At 36.7% G+C, this 22,048-nt stretch overlaps 1 protein-coding gene across 1 annotated transcript; it reads right to left on the reverse strand.

Moving 5' to 3' along the window:
* Nucleotides 1-4,758: 4,758 nt before the first annotated feature.
* Nucleotides 4,759-21,428, reverse strand: LOC130244706 (molybdenum cofactor biosynthesis protein 1-like). The gene is made up of 7 exons (XM_056477229.1): nucleotides 21,160-21,428; nucleotides 16,107-16,245; nucleotides 11,286-11,453; nucleotides 9,698-9,862; nucleotides 7,941-8,002; nucleotides 4,870-4,981; nucleotides 4,759-4,766 (listed from the first exon to the last, which is right to left on the reverse strand). The coding sequence occupies exons 1-7, from the start codon at nucleotides 21,319-21,321 to the stop codon at nucleotides 4,759-4,761; spliced, it is 816 nt and encodes a 271-aa protein (XP_056333204.1). The 5' UTR covers nucleotides 21,322-21,428.
* Between the last annotated feature and the right edge of the window lie 620 nt (nucleotides 21,429-22,048).

Genomic DNA, 22,048 nt, shown 5'->3' on the forward strand with positions numbered 1-22,048 from the left:
TTTGACAGACACTCCATTGTGATGCTCCCCCTGCAAGTCGGCATTATCTTATTAATCTTTTACAACCATAGTTGTAGAATATTACAGTATTGGGTCATTTCCTTATATTCCTATAGTTGAGTGTTACCGTCTGTAATTACCACAATAGTTCTTCACCATAGCATGGTTAAAAAACATTTTTCTGTATCGAAATTTCCCTAAGTTTGACATGGAAAAAATAGAACTGTTTATTGAAGTAATATAATATAATATAATATATATAATATAATATAATATAATATATATAATATAATATAATATAATATAATAATATAATGACCAAGACAGCAAGTCTTTGTGATGTATCATGATCTACTGAAGGTTGAACCACATCCAACAGGAGTAACTGTGGACGCAAGAGGAAGCTGTCTGAGAGGGATGTCCGAATGCTAACCAGGATTGTATCCAAAAAACATAAAACCCCAGCTGCCCAACTCACTGCAAAACTGTGCTTTGGGAGCTACACAGGGTCAATATAGTAGATTGCTTGGATGCTATAGCTAAACTTTTAATCACTTGTGCCAATGCCAAACGTTGGTTACAATAGTGCCAGCAGTGGAAATCTTGGGCTGTGAACAATGTGAAACATGTGTTTTTCTTGGAGTTCACCTTCACTGTCTTTCCCACAATCGAGAGAGTTATGGTGTGTAGAAACCCCAAAGAGTGGACCACCCAGACTGTTGCACGCCCAGAGTTAAGCATGGGGGTGGATCAGTGATGGTTTGGGCTCCAATATCATGGCATTCTGTAGGCTTGTTCTAGATGGGTGCGTCACTGTCAAGGACTGCCAACACATTCTGGAGAGCCACGTGCACCCTTTGGTTTAAACATTGTATCCTAAAGGTGGTGCCATGCATCAGTATGATAATGCACCAGTACACAAGACTGATGACTGAGTGGTTTGATAAACATGAAAGTTGAACATCTCCCATGGCCTGCACAGTCACCAGTACTAAATATTATTGAGCCACTATGGGGTGTTTTAGAGGAGCGAGTCAGGAAACGTTTTCCTCCACCAGTATCACATAATGACCTGGCCACTATTCTGCAAGAAGAATGGCTTAAAATCCCTCTGGCCACTGTTCGGGACTTGTATCTGTCATTCCCAAGACGAACTGATGCTGTGTTGGCTGCAAAAGGAGGCCCTAAACCATACTAATAATCATTGTGCTCTAAAACCAGGCATTACGGTTTCATTGTCCAACCCCTTTAACATCAATAGGATTATTATTCAGACAACATTTAAATTACTGTAGATTTTATGATCAAAATGTAGATGAAAAAACTATATAATTTATGTAATGCAATGCAAATTATACACAATCACAATCGTTGTCAAAGGATAGCCCGTCCCAAAATGCTATGTTATTTAGTGTTCAGCAAAAAAAAAAAAAAAACTCAAAGATGAGGTGAACTATCCAATTATTTAATAAAATAGATTTTTAATAGCTTAATTTTACTGTTAAACCGCAGTGCTGGAAAAAATCACATTTAAAATGTCAAATGTTACACCCTGCAACCACTAGGTGGCGATATAACACCATTTTGTAGTGTGCCATTTTTGCCTGTTGCCTATAAAAATATGATAAATATATGACATTTTGTCAATTATTTTAATAATTCATATCCTATGTATTATTACTAACCTATACATGGATAACCGCAGCAATAGATTTTTATTTCAAAATAAACACTATTTTAAACCATTTTACTTGAAAAACTAAAATTCAGACCTCAGTTCAGTGATACAACCATGCTGAATTTACAATTGAGTTTATTTACCTTTCAGTGCACTAAAATTATTATTTTTTTTAAATCTTGTTGTAAGATTTAACATGTTGTTAGCAACACCCTGTGGGAAACCCAACCAGTGACCTCTTTAAAAATGTGGATGGTTGCAAAATCCCTTGAAAGGGGGCTATTAAAATATTGTTAGCTTTTAACAAATAAGCACATGATTTGTTAATTTGGCTTTAAATGAAATCAATTGTCATTCATGATATTCTATCAGTAAACTGCTTTATTATAGTATGGCATGTTATTAATTTTATTATAGCAAGCAAGACATAGAGCTGACTGCATGTTAAAAAGACACAATTTTAAAGTGATCAGTGATGGGTAAGTTACTTAATTACTAATTATTAATTGCATTATTCAAACTGTATTTAAATTACTTTTATAATGACTTTTTCTGAAAAATGATTGAATTACTCAACTCAATACAACTTAATAGCCAATGTTACGATACAGTTCACTTACGGTACAAAGCCAATCATGGCATTGACGGTGCTTGCGTCTGGGCCCCGCCTATATGCACCGTGCAGGTTAGCTAGCAGGTTAATAGATGCTAATACAAACCCCGCGTCATGGCGAAACGAACAGGCAGCATGGTTGTCGGAGTATGTGCAAATTGAAGAAAAAGCGGTGAAATTGGGTGAGATTTTTTCTTTTTCAAGTGAGAAAGGTCTACTCTGCAAAACATGCAGCGATGCCAAAGTAGCAAGTGAGTTTTCAGAGGGAAAAAAGTGGATTGAATGGAAGCTGGACTATCTCAAGCGTCACGTTCAGCATAAAAGTCATTTAAAAGCTGTCGAAACTGTCAGAAGACTCAAGATGGGACAGGGGATTAGTACATTATTGCGGGAGAGCGCAAAAGACAGAGAGAAAAGGAACGAGCTGTCACACAAAACAAAATCGGACCCTGAACAAGTTAAAGTTCTCATTGACAATATTTTACTTGCCATCAAAATGAATGCATCAATGCTGTCAGTTCAACAAATCCACGATCACATGGCAAAGTATGTGAGTATACCAGAAAGCTGGCGAAGCAAAAACTATGCCTTTGAATTTGTGAACTCAATCAATGAGATGTGCAGTATTAAAATGCACCCTGGCATACCCTGATAGTAGATGAGAGCACAGACATTTCAGTACACAAAATGCTAGTCATATATATTAAATACAGGGAGGAAAATGATGTTAACTACAAAACTACAAAACACAGACGTGAAAAATAAGGTAAAATTTAAGTCAGATTTGTGCATATTCTAGTGACGGTTATTAAGATTTTGTCTTTATGGATATTAATCATTAAATGTTGTTACTATTAGGTAATTTATGGGTAGTAGAAATGCCAAGAAAAACTGTGTAATTAGATTTTACAGACAAAGTGTTCCAGGAATTTGCACTGTATCACAAGCTACAGCACAAATCATTGTGCAAAATGTGAATGTTTTAATGGGAGCAAAATGTTATGTCTGAAAGGTGTATATGTCTCATATCTTCCAGAACAGGACCCTCAGCCAGGCCAAAGCAGGATTCTCACATACTGTATAACATCTACACATCCCATTTTTCAGATTTTTGTCTTTTTTTAAGTGGACCAAATTACTTATTTAAAAATAAAGCGTGCATATCTGATGTTGCTCACAGTAGTCCTCAGTTTGCTCAGGGAGCTTGTGTGTATGCCCAGATACATGAAAAATTAGAGGGAACATTGAACAAGTCCAAAAGCCAGAGTCTGTCATGATATGGGGTTGTGTCAGAAGTAACTTGCACTTCTGTGATGGCACCATTAATGCTGAAAAGTGCATAGAGATTTTGGAACACAATATGCTGCCTTCTTTTCCAGGGACACCCATGCATATTTCAACAAGACAATGCAAAACCACATTCTGCACACATTACAAAGTCCTGGCTGTGAAGAAAGAGGATACAGGTACTTGACTGGCCTGTCTGCAGTCCTGACCTGTCTCCAATAGAGAACATTTTGCAAAACGCAACAACAAAAATCTATACTGTTGCCTAATTTAAGACTTGTTTGCAGGAGAAATGGGACTAAAATTACACCTAAAACACTTCATCACTTGGTGTTTCAGTCCCTAAAAGTATTTTAAGTGTTGTGAAAAGGAATGCCAATGTTACAAAGTGGTAAATGCATTACTATTACAACTTTTTTTGAAATGTGTTGCAAGAGCCAAAATTGGAATATATGTTTATTTTGAAAAAAAATAAATAAATATCATGAAGAACACAATAAATAATTTATTGTATTGTCTGCAAAGAAACACAAGTCAAGGTACATTTAAAAATGACTTCTTTTTTTATTTGTGTTTTCCACACTGTCCAAACTTTTTCCTTTTTAGGGTTGTAGTAGGTTTACTAACTACAGCAGCACACCAGCACTAAGCAGTATAACCCAGCATGTACTAGCACGGAATTTATGCTAGACTTTTCAGAAGGGAAATGACAGTTTCTTGAAAACATTTCACAAACTTTTTCAACCTTTTTACTATGAAAAAGTGCAATAAACATCAAATAGTTTGAACCAAGCCTTATTGCTGAGTCTACAGTATCTACTGTAATAGTTTTACTTTTGTAAGGGGAGATGGGGTTAGATGACATCTTACAAACATCTTAATCAGTTTGTTATTGTAGTGATTGCTATAGTATTGACCTTCATGGGAGGAACCAAAGATACACCATATCAGACTTCTACTACTGACTACAAAAAAACTCTCTTTTCTCTCTTCCTGGCTAACAAAGATTAATTTACTAAATTTTTCTTAAATTTCATTATTGTTTCATAGTACCTGATGTATCACCAGATTGTGAACCATGTTATACATATTTGAAAATGTTATACATATACAGTATGGAGGAACACTCCATAAGTCTTGCTGAGCTCTAAATATAGAATAACATGTACTACTAATATGATTAGGAAACTGGGGCAGAGATCACAACCTTTACAACAGTGCTTCAATCTATATGAGGGGATATGCATATGTATATTTCTCTCTTTGACTCCAGAGTAGTTAACAATCTTACCATTAAAAGGCATGTACTCTATGAACCTCACGTCCAAAGGTTTCCTCTCTGTCAGTGACACAAAGTCAACCAATTCGTCTTCATTCACACCTCTCATGACAACACAGTTCACCTGGGGAGAGAGACAACACTTCACCACAATGAACAAATTAATTAAGGTTTTACAAAATTCTGTGCAAAAATAAAAAGTAGATTAATGACATTGCATTTTTCAGGTGTTGCTTAAAACTTTTATGGTGGTCCAAAATGTCCTTACATTTTGATTAAACATTGTTTTAGGTAGGTGAGGAAGCTGCAACCATTAAACACATGAACCATTTTATCCATTCAAAGGATTATCAAACACTTTAATGCCCCTAATGTAGACTTAAAAAGTTATATTCTGGTTTTGGGTGTCCTTAACAACAGGCTGATATGCATGCAATTAAAAAAATCACTTTTATTATCTTATAATATGCATTTATTTTGGACATTATACCAAAGACTCCTGTATGATTTATTCAGCAATTCATTTCTTTAAAATCTGCTTTGTGTGATGCTAGTCTGCAGTGGTTCGATGACCCAGGTCTGTTGTGATTGGTTAACTGCAGGGGTGTTAAAGTCAGTTCCTGGAGGGCCGCAGCCCTGCACAGTTTAGTTTCAACCCTGCTCCAACACACTGACGCTGCGGTCACACTGCACTTTTCTCCCCATAGACTTCCATTCATACCCATGCAAATGTGTCAGACCGGAAACGCAGGGTCATGAGACAAGTTTCGCAGTTCGAAGTTCAAAACATGACCTCTCTAGACAGAAATTTAAAGGGCCACGAAACCCCCGTTTCAGCAGGTTCACATCTCTAGTTTGGAAAAGTCAGGAAAGTGGGTGTGTCTAGCTCTGTTTAAATGGGAGTGTTGGGGGAGGGAAAGAGGGAAGGTTTTGGATAAAAATGTTTCCGTTTTGGGCACGCTCTGATTTTCACAGAGGCAACACACAGACGCAGGGGAGAAAGACAGTGATTGTGTTTACATGGACATTAGTAATCATTTCATGCATGCCCCCGTGACAAACAGATACTGCATACGAGGAAACTGCTGGAAGAGTGCAGTTGTAATGGAATGTTTGATACCGCACATCGGATAAGAGAAAAAACCTCCGCATTTCTCGGTAACTTAGATGCACTAGGTAGGTAGCATCAGAAAGCCTTGTGCGTATAGACTATCCTGTCACAAACTTAGTAACTAAATCATTTTGATGAAGGTATGTCTTAAAAACTGAAAGAGTACTACTGATGATACAAACTAACTTTGCCATCTGAATAAACAAACAAAGGCCACTGATCGCTCACTTACCAAATCTGTAGGAGACACGACAATCAACACCAACTGGAACAGTGTCTTTTTTTAAAAGGAGACGAGTGGCAAATCGGGATTTCACCATTTCTAGATGCGAAAAGCTCTCGGGAAAAAAATGTTCCTTACAAACTTATTTCTGTGGCGTGTCGCGTGCACTGTAATCCACACGCGAGTCCAGCTGCGCTCTCATAGCGGGAAATGAAAACAAAACCTACGTTTGCAGCACATTTAAAAACGCAACACTGACAACCAGTGTCTTAAAACAATTCCTCTTCTTCTTCCACTTGTTTTGGCAGCACAACGTGGCGTCTCTATGCCGTCTACACTGTAACAGGTAAAAAACAGTCTTCGAAGCTATCATGCAAATTAATGAAGTTGCACTGCATACACAATAGAGCGAGCTGATAGGTTTGAACCAAGTCTTTCTCATGAGTTAATAATGCAGACGTCATGATGTACTTGCAGGTACAGACATCCACTCTCCACGCTGAAATCGCGAGTATCTAATTGCCGTGACGCAGCTTCAAAAATTTGTTTCAAAACGGAAGAATTTGCTCTAAATGACGCAAAAACAATCAATTTTCACTTTTTTTGTGAAATATATGTGTCCTAATAGTGTTTATAGCAGCGTGGGACACATATATGACTGTCAACAGCTCAAAAATGTGTTTTGGTGTTTCATGACCCTTTAAAACCAATCGACAATTTAAATGTCTAAGCATCTTGTTTAATCCCGCCCCTTTTCGCAGCGCCCACGACAGAATTTTGCATGCTCAAACTCTAGTGTGACTACAGCTTTACCTGTAGGTTTCAAACAAGCCAGATAGATTCAATTAGTTTGATCAGGTGTGCTTAATTACGGTCAGAACTAAACTGTACAGAGCTGCGGTCCTCCAGGAACTGAGTTTGACACCTGTGGTCTACTGCATGCAACCCATGTCCGAAATGGAACATACATCACGTCTTATAAGTGTTGAAGCAACGACCAGCCAATGAACAGAGTATATGTGAGCCCAACACAGAAACATACTGATAAAGTACTGACGTTTTACCCAGTAAACTTGACTTGTGGAGCTGCACATTGGTGGAGTTGTTCTTTGTCAGGCTGTCCAGCGATCTAACCCTCATAGATCGCTGGAGAACATTCACTTTCACATGGACTACAATTTCTGCCATCATAAAGAACTTCAAATCCTGTCAAACACCACATACACACACCAGTTCCTGTTTTCTGTTGATTACACACACGGCTTGGAGTAGCTCATGAAATGAGGCTAGTTTATCTGTTTCGTGAACATTATGACGTGTTTCCTTTGTCTAGCCTAGATGTGTTTTGACCCTTTGCCCTGTTCTCTCGTTTTGAGACCTTGCCTCCTGTAAAGACCATTCTCCTATTTATTGACCACAACTCTGGGTTCCCTCCATGCATCTGTTTGCCCCGGTTTTGACATATTTGCTTGTCTGACCATTTTCTTAATAAACCTGCATTTGGATCCTCAACTTCACATAACACTCTTCAGAGTTTGGGCTTTCAGCAGTGACATTTACATCACACTGAACTGAACTTCAACTGAACTGAAGCAGTTTTGATTTAAGTTTTGAAACTTCATCTATGTTAAGCTGTTCTGACACAATCTACATGGTAAAAAGCAATATAGAATAAAGATGAACTGAATTGAAAGATTACAGCGTTTTTAAATATCTATAATTTTAAGATATTTTAAAGAAGATACATACCTTGACTGGATTGTAGCCCATTTCAATAGCCCTTTCAATGCCTTCCATCACTTTATGAAACCCTGCAAGATATTCCAACAATATTAAAGACCACATATTTTAGGTATTTTAAGGCTAGCATATTACACCACCAATATTTAAGGTTGGACACCATTAAATATTTATTATTGTCCCATATAAATTATATAAAGGGTGACAGAGTGGTGCAGTAGTTAGTGGTGTCACCACACAGCAAGAAGGCCGCTGGTTTGAGCCTTGGCTGGGGCAGTTGGCGTTTCTGTGTGGAGTTTGCATGTTCTCCCCCGCGTTCGCGTGGGTTTCCTCCGGGTGTTCCGGTTTCCCCTACAAGTCCAAAGACATGTGGTATAGGTGAATTGGGTAACCTAAATGTCTGTAGTGTATGTGTGTGAATAAGTGTGAATGTATGTTTCCCAGTGATGGGTTGCGGGTGGAAGGGCATCCGCTGTGTAAAAAATGTGCTGGATATGTTGGCGGTTCATTGCGCTGTGGCGACCCCAAATTAATAAAGTGACTAAGTCAAAAAAGAAAATTCATTAATTTTCCAAACTACACAGACCGGATGATTTGCAACTCTGCATGCTCTGACGAGCGCTATGGAGCGAAAGTGTGAAGATGTTTTTCTGACTGAAAGAAAAAGTTGTTCTGTTACAGAACCAGGTATTAGACTATTATACCCTCTCCTTTTCAAACTATTTTTGCATATTTTAAAGGGGAAATGAAGCACTCAGTCAAGTATACATTACAAAAGATACATACAAAAAAGTGCTGGATAAGTTGGCGATTCATTTCACTGTGGGCAACCCCGGATTAATAAAGGGGCTAAGCCGAAAAGAAAAATGAGATGAATGAAAATTATATAAATGATCATCGTGTGTGAAATTTTCAGAACACACTATTAATAGTTTATAAAATATAACACCAAATATTTTTTTCTAAACTAATACATATTAAAGGCAAATCCATAGAAATGAAAATCAGAAGTGGTTTCTTCATTTTTTTTTAAAGATGTTTATCTGAACTAATCTGGATAACTATTTATTGCAGGGGTGCTCAATCCAGTTCCTGATCTACCTTCCTGCAGATTTCAACTCCAACCTTCAACAAGTCTCCGATATGGTCTGTGTGATATGGCAGGTGTGCTCGATACGGGTTTGCAACTAAATTCTCCAGGAAGGTAGATGTCCAGGAACAGGGAAGGTCACCCCTGATTTATTGCATTCATGGTTTAAATCAATGGTCTCAAACTCAATTCCTGGAGGAGTGCAGCTCTGAAGATTTTGGCTCCAACCACCTTCAAATCACACCTGCTAGTCTCTAGTAGTCTTGAACACCTTGATTAGTTGGATCAGCTGTGTTTAATTAGGGTTGGGCCAAAACTGTTTAGAGCTGCGGCCCTCCAGGAATTGAGTTTGACACCTATAGTTTAAATGTTTCAAATTCACCTGCAAATTAGAATAAAAACATCATTTTAGCAAATGGTTTATATATAAACTTAAAATATGATTAAAAGAAAAACTCAAGCTTTGTACTATTTGTAAGGCAAAATTCATGAAAATTTATAACAGAGTTTGAAATTACTACAATTATACAAACTACCAAACAAACAAATAAATAAATAAATACTTTTACAGTTTTAGTTTTTTGTGTAGCGCATCCTTGATTTTTGTAATTTTAGTCCATTTCTACTTATTTTATATAGATCTCTAAAACTACGCTTGCTCAACAGCATATTGTACCTTTTCGTCTAGTGATGAACTCAAATTTGGCAGGGACCAGCGTGTCTAGGCTGATGTTTAGCAGATCCACACCCGCTTTCTTTAGATCAGGCAAAATTTTGGCCAAATTCATCCCATTTGTGGTGACTGCAATGGTCTTCAGACCCTCCAACTTCCTAAGTTCCGCTTTCAGAAAGAAAAAAGAAATGATCAGGTATACAGTTTTAGTGTTTCTGACTGTAACATTGATTTGTCATGCTTTGTTTTGTTTGCAGTATATTAACTTACATAACAGAACATCACATAATGTTGGGGGTGACACATTGGGAGTTACGTATTAATTTTACTTTTCTAAGTAACAAGTAAAAAATGAAGTAATAATATTTCAGTTACTTTTTAAAAACATAATGCAAGTTACTTTTTAGTTTATTTAATTCGCTTTAAAAAAAATAATTTGCTGAAATAAAATGAACATCATTACATTGGATCCCGCACTCGATGAGAAAATGCAAAAACCGACAGAAACAAAGATGGCTGAGCCTTATATTTTAGCGATGGAAGTATTCTCATTATTCTGAACACATGGGAGAAAAGTAAAAGGGGATCGTCTCAATGGATAGTGATTTTACTTCACAAATAAGACAAAAGGTACAAAAGTGTCAAATACATTGCTTAAAACTTTCATTAATCTTTACTGTATATACAGCATGTCTAGCTTTGAGGTCAGGAAAATCTCAGAACAGCATTATCCTACTTTTTTCAAGGTAAATGAAGGTTATACAATGTGTTGTTAATTGCAGAGCTTCTCTATTAAACAAAAATTGCAAGTTCTGAAAGAGATCAAGCCTCAGCAGGTAACGCAAAAGTAACGTACCACACTTACCATAAACAGTAACACAACTAGCTACTTTTTTGGGGAGGAACTCAATATTGTAATGCATTACTTACAAAAGTTACTTGCCCCAACACTAATAAAAAGAATTAGTATTTTACATACAGCCCTAATCTTAGTTAAAATATGTATTACTGTATATGAAAATTAATCAAAGAATTGATTCCAACATGTAACGTGTAGATTTTGAGAGATCTATAGACCATTTAGAGCAGGGGCGGGCAAACTCGGTCCTGGAGGGCCGGTGTCCTGCACAGTTTAGCTCCAACTCTAATCAAACACACCTGCTTATAGATTTCTAGTGATCTTGAAGACACTGATTAGCATGTTCAGGTGTGTTTGAGTAGTGTTGGAGCTAAACTGTGCAGGACACCGGCCCTCCAGGACCGAGTTTGCCCACCCCTGATTTAGAGGGATGTAAACAAAAACAATGGTCCCAATGTATTTGCTAATTTAAATTTTAAATTTCTATAGCTTCTGGTAATCCAAAAAGAGCCACATATTGATATATGTTTATAATGGTATGATAGCTGTTTTAACATTAAAGTTATGATTGAATTTCCTCTTGTTACAATTATGAATTAGTTTGATAACATGCGGGAAAATGTTCATGGGCCAATGACGTCACCATATTTAAATGGTTTTTATCACTATGGTGTTACAATTCAAAGTTAGAAAAGTATTTACAAACAAAAAAAGTTAAAAAGTTAAATTTACCTATTATATGTAGAATGTCTGGGCGAATTAGAGGTTCTCCTCCGGTGATCCGTATCTTGTTGACCCCCTCTTGTACAAAAAGTCTGGCTAATGTCAGCAACTCATCTGTTGTTAGGATCTGAGATCGAGGGGTAAGTTTAACCCCATCTTGTGGCATGCAGTATTGACCTGTAAATGGAAAAATGCTTAGATTACTGAAGTAATCTCGGTTCTCCTAGATAAGGGCTTGAGCATTACATTGAATGCATATGGGGTAAAATTCAATTCAATTCACCTTTATTTGTATAACGCTTTTACAATGTAGATTGTGTCGAAGCAGCTTCACATAGAAATTCATAGTAAAATGAAACAGTGTCAGTCTAGTTTTCAGTGTTTAAGTTCAGTTCAGTGTGGTTTAATAATCACTACTGAGAGTCCAAACACTGAAAAGCAAATCCATCGATGCACAGCTCTACAGAACCATGCAAGCCAGTGGCGACAGCGGCGAGGAAAAAACTTCACCAATTGGCGAAAGTGAAGAATTAAAAAACCGAGAGAAACCAGGCACAACATCAGTTGGGCACAACCATTTCTCCTATGGCCAAACGTCTTGTGTAGAGCTGCAGTCTAGGCGCTGGAGAAGGTGGACGTCAGCAAGACTCGTCTGTCCCCGGAGCGTCACAGGAATCAGTCTCATGCTTTCCACTCCTCCATGACCACCACAGCAGCTGCTCAGGATACGGCCTGGTCCAGGATTATGAAAACCTTAGGATCATCCCGTCAATCAAACTCTGGCTTTATTCGAATACTGAATCCTGATTTGTTCATGTTTTTGTAGCTGCACAGATATCATAAATAGAAATACTGCTGGATATTTTAATGGAATTATAAAGATCACAGAAGCAAAAAAGACATCAGTGTAAACCCAAACATGAGTAGGGATTAGGCCACTCAATTAACCCTTCAAGGCAGTTTAATTTACAGGCGATCTTATATCACTGATATTCTGTGCCCTCGTCCATGTCCACCTTGTTGTCTTTGACAGGCGTTGAGGTAAGGCAGTGGTTCTCAATTCTGGTCCTCAGTTACATTTTGTATGTCTCTTTTATTTGACACACAAGGATCAGTTCATGGAGCTCTCTAATAACGAGCTGATCATATGAATCAGGTGTGTCAAGTAAGACATACAAAATGTGCAGGCTGAAAAGAGGACTAGAATTGAGAACCACTGGGGTGGAGTTACATTGAAACATTAGTGATTAACATGAAAAATGGTCAAAATGTGCTTGTATGGAACTTGCAATGTACTTTAGACAGAAATGCTGGGCGTTATACTGTTTCATCCCATTCCTGAAACAACAAGTGTATGAAATGGACCAGTCAATGGTGCTGTTGAATGAACAACTTCAACTTTAGAAGAATAAACTATTCTTTTCTGTTATTGGACTGGTACAGCCTGCATAACTTTTGCTTATGGAGAAGTGATTTGTGACGAGGAAAAACAAACAACTTGAGGATTTGGAAGTCTGAAGATGAGAGGTGAGATGAGCTAACTTTATACCCTGGAGACCCAGGTAAAAAAAATCTTTACTGTCTCTTATAATTTCAGATGCATTATACACTAGTTTTGTATTGTTCAAGATGCCACCGTGTGTGCATGTTTGTGAATTGTTTTAGGGAATCAATATGTAAACTTTCTATCACTATACTTGTAGACTATAGCTTTAATGTTTTATTCAGAGTTCCTCTCACTCATACTGAAAGCTTGTTGGACAAATAAAAGTGGCGGTGGGGTTTGCGAATGGTCAAGGTTTTTCACTATGATTGGTAGTCAACTGCTATTCTCAAACTGGCTTTGGATAAAGCGGGATTACTGTAGCAATGCTACTTGTATTACATTTACATTTTAAAAGTCACTTTTATCTAAGAGTGAAAAATTGCCTTTCTAAACAAGCAAGATTGAGCAAATCGTCTGATATTTCAGAATGTGGATCCAAATCTACCTCAGAGAAGCTATAGCCATACACTTTGTAAAAGTTTGTTGGGTAATAGGGTTGGGCGATGTCGACCAATCTAGCATCGTACGATGTCTAATGTGAAACATTGTGATGGACGATGGCATCGTTGTGGTAGGTGTCTGTGAATTAATTATTTATGAATCATTAACTAATTCATAACAAAATATTATTTGTAGCCTACCGTTTCAACTACCCGACACACATGGTCTTTGTTTTACCCATAACCAAATCACAAATAAATAAATGGAAGTTACACAGAAATTACAACCTGTCAATCACTTTTTCCGTGGGATTCTGGCATGAATAGGCAGATTAATCTGTGTTGTTATAATGGTGGCGACAAACTTGGTTGGTAAAAAAGGTGCACAACCAACAGCAACCAACAATATCTGAGGTTTTTGCTAAAATTACTAAATACAAGCATGAAAGCGAAAGATTGAAGCAGTTTACTGACACTGTGACACGTTACCTGACAGAAGAGTCATTAGATAGAGACAAGGTTAATTAAATATCACTTTTAACAACTATAGTGAGACGCGATCCAGCGGTACATCTGTTAGATAAACTGTCCAACGTGCACTGCTCTCTGGGGTTTTGTGCTCAAAGCACCTTCTGACTGCCTGGAGCTCAGATGGGCACATATGCTGCAGCACATGACAGAGTGTGTGTGGTCACGTGATGTGCGTTTTCAGCGGTATAGTGTGGAAGGAAGGCTTTTCAAAAATGCTAAGCCAAAAAACGACAGTGAGGATTGTTTTTGTTCTAAAATGCCATTTTCAAACTAAGACGTATTAGTGTAGACAGGGCCTAAGTGTGTATTTTTAGCGAGTGGGTTGCTGCTGCGAGGGGGCAGGTCAGCAGGTTTGCAATGGCCTCTCAGCATCGTGATGTCTATTGGCCATCAGTGATGGATGATGGCATCGCCTATCAACCCAACCCTATTGAGTAATTGACAGCCCAAACAGAAGGACTATATATTGACAGGTCATACCTAGGCTTCGACTGCCTCTTTTGTAAGCAGAATTTGTACTTTGAGATGGAGAACACTTCCCAGGCCTCTAGATGTGACTTGGGCCCAATCCCAATTCTACCCTTTAGCTCTTCTCCTCATCTTGCACACTTCCGCCAAGGGGTAAGGGTGTGCCAATTCTCTTTAGCTTCAAGGCGTAGGACTAAGGGCAAGGGGTAGATACTCCTTCGAACGAAGATTTTTCAGAACCACACTCGAAACCAAGGGGTAAGAAAATTTCCCAGAATACACTAGCCACAGCTGTATCCGGACGTAAGGAGATCCACAAATTAGTATTTTTTTGTCATTATTACAAATTTTTACAACAAGCAAGCTCATGTTTTAATATATTCATAACCGCGTTATGCTAAAATAAAACTGCTAAATTTCACAATCTATAATCCCTAAATATAACTCCTGTACAGCAGTCCCACAACATTCTGACACTCGATGACACTCGAATACCCTGTCAAAAAAGTCTAGTGGCTGGGAATGAGCTTTTTACAGTGTCTGGTATAATGTTAATGTTGTTTGGTGTGTTTACATAAATAAATATGGCAACGGTGTAAATGCACAGTACAGTTATGATCTTATTGCCACATTATATCTTTATAATGACATAATATAAGCCTTCATTGATTTCCTGAAGATAAATACCAAAATAATAACACAACTGGAATAACTACAGCAGTCTCGATTGTCTGATCTCATATAAAGCATGAGATCCCGATGGCATATGATGACGTGTGCAGGTGCTGTAGTGCTGTCCCAATTCTTAGGGGTAAATTTTGAAGAGGAAGGGGTACAAAATTGGGCCTTAAAGAGCTATATGTTTACAAATGCTAATTCACCTAGAAAAAGTGGAGAGTTTACATTTATAAGAGACAGAAGAAGATGATTTTTCTTTAAATATGTGGGTTTGCTATAACAGTGGTCAAATATTCAAGCCTGTTTTGCATATGCAGCATGTAACCTGTGGGAGGTTTGACTCCACTGCTCTGTGAAGAGAATGACTAATGTGCAAAAATGGGAGATGCTCATTGTCCCCCTGGCTTACATAGAGCCTGGCACTGCTCTTTGGCCAGAGGAGAAATGGTTGTGCACTATTTCTTTACTTTTGTCAATTGGTGAAGTTTGTTTCTCGCCACTGGCTTGCTTGGTTTGTAACTTGTGAAGCTGCACATTGGTGGATTTGCTCTTCAGTGTTTTGGCTTTCAGCAGTGACATTTACATCACACTGAACTGAACTAAACTTCAACTCTGAAAACTGGAATGTAGCAGTTCTAATTTACTAGAACGTCTATGTTAAGCTGCTTTGACACAATTTACCTTGTAAAAGCGCTATAGAAAAAAAGATGAATTGAACTGAATCTGGCAGGCTAAACATCATTGACTTTGCAAGTAAACAAACATGAAAATCAGGCTACAGAATTAAAGTATGCATAAGTGAACATTTGAAAATCTACTTGATTTACTATTGATATTAATCACGCCATTGAAAACATGCATTTACTTATGCCGCAAAACAGGGGAAGCAAGCATATAACACTTCGACAACAGGTGCCAGAACTGAACTTTGTTTACATTTGTAATTTATTAATATGTATTTTTGCAATAATACGTTTGATCAACTGATTTATCAAAATCAATAAACATCCTTTAATCCTAGAAAAATCACTGTAATCCAACTGAAGACTCAAATAACTGATTAAATTGCTAACAGTAAATTACTAGTTAGCAGTGCTTCAGTTGGACTGGTAGCATTGATAAAGTAAGTACCAACTCATGAAGAAGAAAAGTGTGTGAATGACTTACAACGAAGATTACACTTTTCAGTTAAAGAAATTCTCAGGTAATTGTGTCTCCGTCCAAAAGAGTCTGTGAGAAACTTTGAGAAAGGAAGAACATCCTTTAGAACTCGTCTATGACCACCTGGGACCACAGGCTGTCTGACCTGCAGAGAACAAATGATAGACAATGTTCAGATGGCAAATCAGTGTAACAAAACAGCCTTGATTTAAAGTTGTTGACGTTTTATACAGTTCTTCATAGCTTTTTTTTTGTGCATGCCCCATCTTTAGTTCTTTTTTTTGCACACCTTGTTGGCTACCATGGTTACTATTGTTTCCAGATGCCTTGTTGCCACTGAGTGGTACGGTTCGGTTCACTACAAATCACTCTGATCAGTCTTGTGTTTTTGACATTCCCACTCGAAAAAGAAACAGTATGTGCTGTTCATATATAGTATTTTTCTGCACGCTCAAGTTATTTTTATTATTTTAATTGTAGACGCATTGGAAATGCTTAATTTGTTTGTATGCATCGCACAGACTCATAAACAACAATAGAGGACATGCACCACGGGCCTGTTTCAGTAAGGAGATTCAACCAACTCGGAGTTTAAATTTGAACTCTGAGTTCACTTACAGAGAGATTAAAAACTCAGAGTTTTCATTTCAAAACAGCTGATCTGAGTTAGGTCATTCAACTTTGAGAAGACCAACTCTGAGTTAATCGCACACACGCGACTATAAAAAGGCATTATCAATGGAGCGCAGATATTTTGAGTCACCATGGCAACATCTAAAAAAAATTAATTAATTAAAAAAAAAAAAAAAAAATCACCATTTCTTTCTCCAGCTGAACTTGATGTGCTCATGCAAAGTTATAGCAAAAATTACCATATATTTAAAAAAGCAACAGCACTGCATAAGTGAAACAGAGACAGCATGGGAAGACAGCTGCTCAAGTTAATGCATAATTTTACATTTAAAATATTTAATTATTATAAAATAAGTAATGTAATGTGTGACGTTTATTAACTTTTCACTTAAAAAAGTGTGAAATTGGCCGTAACTTTGAAGTTATTTCAGATGAAATTGCATTAAATTACATAAAATAGGCATAGTTTCTACAACAAATTTGATAAAACAAGAATGTATATAACCTTAACTTAATTTTCAGGGGAAATAATGAATTTAAGGTTCCCACTTTTACACACATTGCTCAGTTTTAACAGATTTTAAAGTGCTCTTGTGTGTCTGCCTTTTTTATTGATCAAGTGGAGGTTGATATGACATTTAGAATGCAAGCAGTACTAAAAAACTGTATTTAGAAAGAGTAATAATCCTATTAATCTAGTTACAGTTCATGTCCCTGTCAAAGGTCAGTGAATTTAAGCTAATTAATTATTAAAAAAGGACAAGTCATTCTCATACGTGACATTCTTTGTGCGACTGAAATGTAGGCAATAGCTATGTTTCTATCCAAAAATGTAAATTAATTTTATGTGCAAAACTGGAATATCACATAACAGATATGTGAATAAAGCAGCATTTCTATCCAACGAATCAAAGAGAATAAAATCGTCACTTCCTGATTATCTGGCGCCAAATATCAACAGTAAAAACAGAATTTACTATACTATATTTATTATTTAATAAATGACTTTCACCTCAGAGGACAATACCGACACACAATGAGAGCGTGGTGGTGTTTGAAGCCATGAGACACAGAGAACAGACACTCTTGACACGCTCCACACACTCTGGGGGTAATTAATATTATAATAACACTAATACTGAAACGGTTAAGGCATTTTAGAATGACCAACATTTCAGATGTTTTACAGTGTGCTCAGCCTGCTGGTTTGTGCATTCACACACATTTTCATCATCATATGGTCTCTTATAACAAACCTTATTTAATTCATATACTGGAATTTGTTCGATAAAAGTGTTTCCATCGTAGTTTATGCACATCTTTTCTTATCGAATTAAAAGTGTATCCAACTTAATTATGCGCATGTTTTTTATGCGTAGTTTTAAAAGTTATGTGCATCATGATGTTTCCATTAATTGTTTTTATGTGCACATACAAAATGAGCATAAAAATATGTGGGTGAAACTTAAGGCTAAGGCGAGAAATACCGCTTCACCTTTAAAAAAAAAGGGGAGGTGACCGGCAGAAACTTCGAGTTTAGAGAATAGAACCTGCTCCTGACCAGGTTAGGTTCAGAGTAAGTTACCATGGTAACTGACTCTGAGTTACAGTTACCTCTCTTTCAGAAACAGGCTTGACTTACCTGCTTTCTTGAGTTTGACAAACCTGACATTTTGAAATGGAAAACCCAGAGTTTTCTCATTTCAGTGTTAAAATACTCTGAGTTTTCACTTAACCTCCTTTCTGAAATGGGGCCCATATCATCTTCTTGCCTCTTGGCATGTGGCTATTTTGTCACAAGAAGACAACAAGCTTTGTGTGAGCATGGATGATTGCTATTGCTTTCTTGCCCAGTTATGGCTGTTGCTGAAACGCCACATGACAATCTCAACACTTTAAATTTGAACACAAATTTAAGATGCTGCTCCTACACATTGACAAAACACTACATGAAATTAAGCCATTTCAATGGTCATTGATGGGAAACATGATGGCATACATACACTTACTAAAGTGATTCAAGATAATGATGGTTTCTGATCCTCCTACTGATCAGTATGTGAAAATGTCAATACTTCTACTGACTACAAGGATTGTGTAAAAACATTGATACAGCTATCTTTCACAATATTTCTGATAGTGTATTAATAATCTGGTGGATAATCTAATCTCTACTATTGCTACATTGTTAAATGTTTTCAGTGCATTAGTTTATGGTTGTTTCGACCCACAAGTGAGTGACCCATGCAAGTCTTTTTTGTGTTTACTGTCACTACATGAGATTAGTGGGGCCTTGTCTGGGCTTCTGCAGGTAAACAGTCAGAGGTTTTTGGTTTTAAGTGCACCAAAAACCCCTACCTGCAGAAGCCATCTAGAGCTTGAGGAAAGTCATAAACGCGTGCAGTTTACCACAATCAGGAGATGATCAGCAGTGATGTTTCATTCCCATGCTTTCTAAGAGTCTAACTTATAACAAGGGCCAGACAGAATCTGCTGACATTTTTTGCTATTTCTGCAGAGAATTTTGTAAAAAATCTGCAGATTTATGTGGAATTACTTTAGGAGTACCGTAACTAAAAACTTCATATATGAAGTAAAAACAATAGCTTTTTAACTTTCATTTAATGTTTACGATGCAAATCCAATTAGATTTATTTATTTGGTAAACAAAGGAAATCTCTCATATAATATATCTAATAAAAGACAGAAAATATTACTTTATGAACTGTTTTGTAAATAAATCATGTGAACATTTTCATATTGGCTAATAATAGTATTGAAATTATAATAAAAACTGAATAAATATCAATTTACACAAGTAAAAAATTAGACTCGATGGACTAAATATCTGCGGATTTCTGAGCATGCAAATTCCGTGTGGGCCTACTTATAACCTAAATTTAAAGGTGCTGTATAGTGAAAATCTGGATATACCTAGACATGGCTGAATAATAAAGGTTACTCTGTTTGCTTATATAATTTATCTCAAACACTGGAGAGAGATATCTAATGTATCTAACTAAAATGAACCTCTAACTTCACTTAAAAAGATTTAACAAGGCAATCAGTTTGTTCATTTTGCACATGTTAACATCAGAGTACATGTACCATAATATCCATGACTGTTCCAAATAAGGTCAAACCAAGCTTCTGATTCTAGGGATAAATTCTGGGTTAAAAAAAAAATCTATGAAATTGAACCAATTGCAGTATGTGGTACCTTTAAGCTTAGCAGGAGAAATGCCCAAACTTGCCTTTGCAACATCTATATTTTGGTTTTAAGTTTAAAAAAAAACAAAGTAAAGGATGGATTATCACATTTAGTTCACTTTTTAGGCTATTGATCAGTTAATGGAGTACACTTAGAAAGCAATTGAAGTCATATTTTCCCACAAATGAATCCTCAGTCACCTTTTACTCATGCTTCACTTGATTAAAACCTATTTGAGTTTCATTATTCTGTTGAAAACAGTGGATGTTTTGAAGAGCGTTTGAAACTGGTAACTTTGGTGCCATCAACCAGCATTTTTCCAGATATCTTCTTTTGTGTTCAATAGAAGAAAGAAAATCAAGAAAGATGTTTAACCACATGAAGGAGAATAAATGGTGAGTGTATTTTTCTTTTTAAACTATCCTTTAAAGAGATTTCAAAGCATGCATGCTGGTTTGTCATGTGTTACAGTGTGACAACCTTGACTGATTTGTCTGGTTTGGTACTAAAATAAGGGTCTTATGATCCCACTGATCTTGCAAAGCGAGAACCATTTATAATTTGTCACACCTTAAAACCATGCTCAGCAACCATGCTGGCATGAAGCATAAAAGAGACCTTTTGTGAATCTGATTAGCCAATATTTTACACATCACATGTAGCCTTATTATGCATAATTACATGAGCATACCCTCAAACCATATCCATTTCAACTATACTAGGCATGGGTTATTTATATTATGCAGTAAATAACTGCATAAAAGTGCAACCTTAAATGTGTAGTTCACTCCAAAAAAAAAATCTGATTACTTTCTTTTGTTGAGCAGAAAATATATTTTGCAAAATGTTAAAAAGTGATAACATAGCCATTGACTTCAGTATTACTTATTTTCCTACTATGGATGTCAATATTTACTGCTTTCAAACATTCTTCAAAATATCTTCTTTTGTGTTCAGCAGAAAAAAAAGAAACTGGAAACACTTGAAGGTGAGTAAATAGTTATTAAGTTGTATTTGTGAGTGAACTATAGGTTCTAACATGTAAGTTAAACAATCATACATCAAAAAGACAAAAGTATTGCTGTTAGATAAAAACAAATCAGACAAAAATCGGATTAAGAATTATTATCCTTGTCCCCAAAACACATGCATTAGCCTATAGCAATCACGTGACTTCAAAGCAACAGGTGTGCAGGCAAAGTCCGACACACTCACCTCCTCCAGTCTGTTTTCTTCATGAGTGACACCGGAGTACCATCGACACATTTGGTATCTCCCACATGCCTGCTGAACTGGCCTGCAGAACTTTACGCAGGCCTCTGCAGCGGTGTGCGCTCCAATGATAAGACGACTGAATGTGTTGTAGTTTAATGCCATCACAAAAGCAAATGTCTCAGTATGTGTTGAAAGCGATACAATATCTGCCGCATAGTGACTGTTAAACTTAACGAACAGTTCGCCTGGAACATCCACGATGATGGGCTGTGTCTTTCCGCGGCCAATCAACGTCGAGGTAAACCGACAGGAACTCTGGGCAATATAGTTTATGTTAGTGAACTACAAACTAAGTACATCTCGGCACAACACTAACCCATAAAATATGGAAGAAGGTATGGTCACTAAAAGATATATGTTTATAATTAATAAAGTAAGAGAGGTGTCTTTTGAAATTGTACACAGAATTTTCCCTGTAAAAGAGATAATCGTTTTTAAGTAAATAGAGAGACAACTGTTGCGATTTTGTGGGAGCCCATTGTTACTTATTACTTACTATTACTTATTGAAACTGTTACTTATTTGTTTATTTTAATAAACAAATATTTAAGTGTGCAATAAATGTGCACACTCAAGGCTGTCTTGTATTGATGTTTCTGGCTTAATTTCAAGGCTTTTTGGAACACCAATTACTGATACTTCAATTCATCGTTATTTCTGTAATGCTTTTACAATGTGAATTGTGTCAAAGCAGCTTAACATAGAAGCTATAGTAAGTTAAAACTGTGTCAGTCCAGTTTTGAAGAGTCCAGAGTTGAATTTCAGTTTAGTTCAGTTCAGTGTGGTTTAATTTATATCATTTAAATAACATGACAAAACAATGTACAGA

Source organism: Danio aesculapii, chromosome 17 (genome assembly GCF_903798145.1).
Source record: "Danio aesculapii chromosome 17, fDanAes4.1, whole genome shotgun sequence".
Classification (NCBI taxonomy): domain Eukaryota; kingdom Metazoa; phylum Chordata; class Actinopteri; order Cypriniformes; family Danionidae; genus Danio; species Danio aesculapii.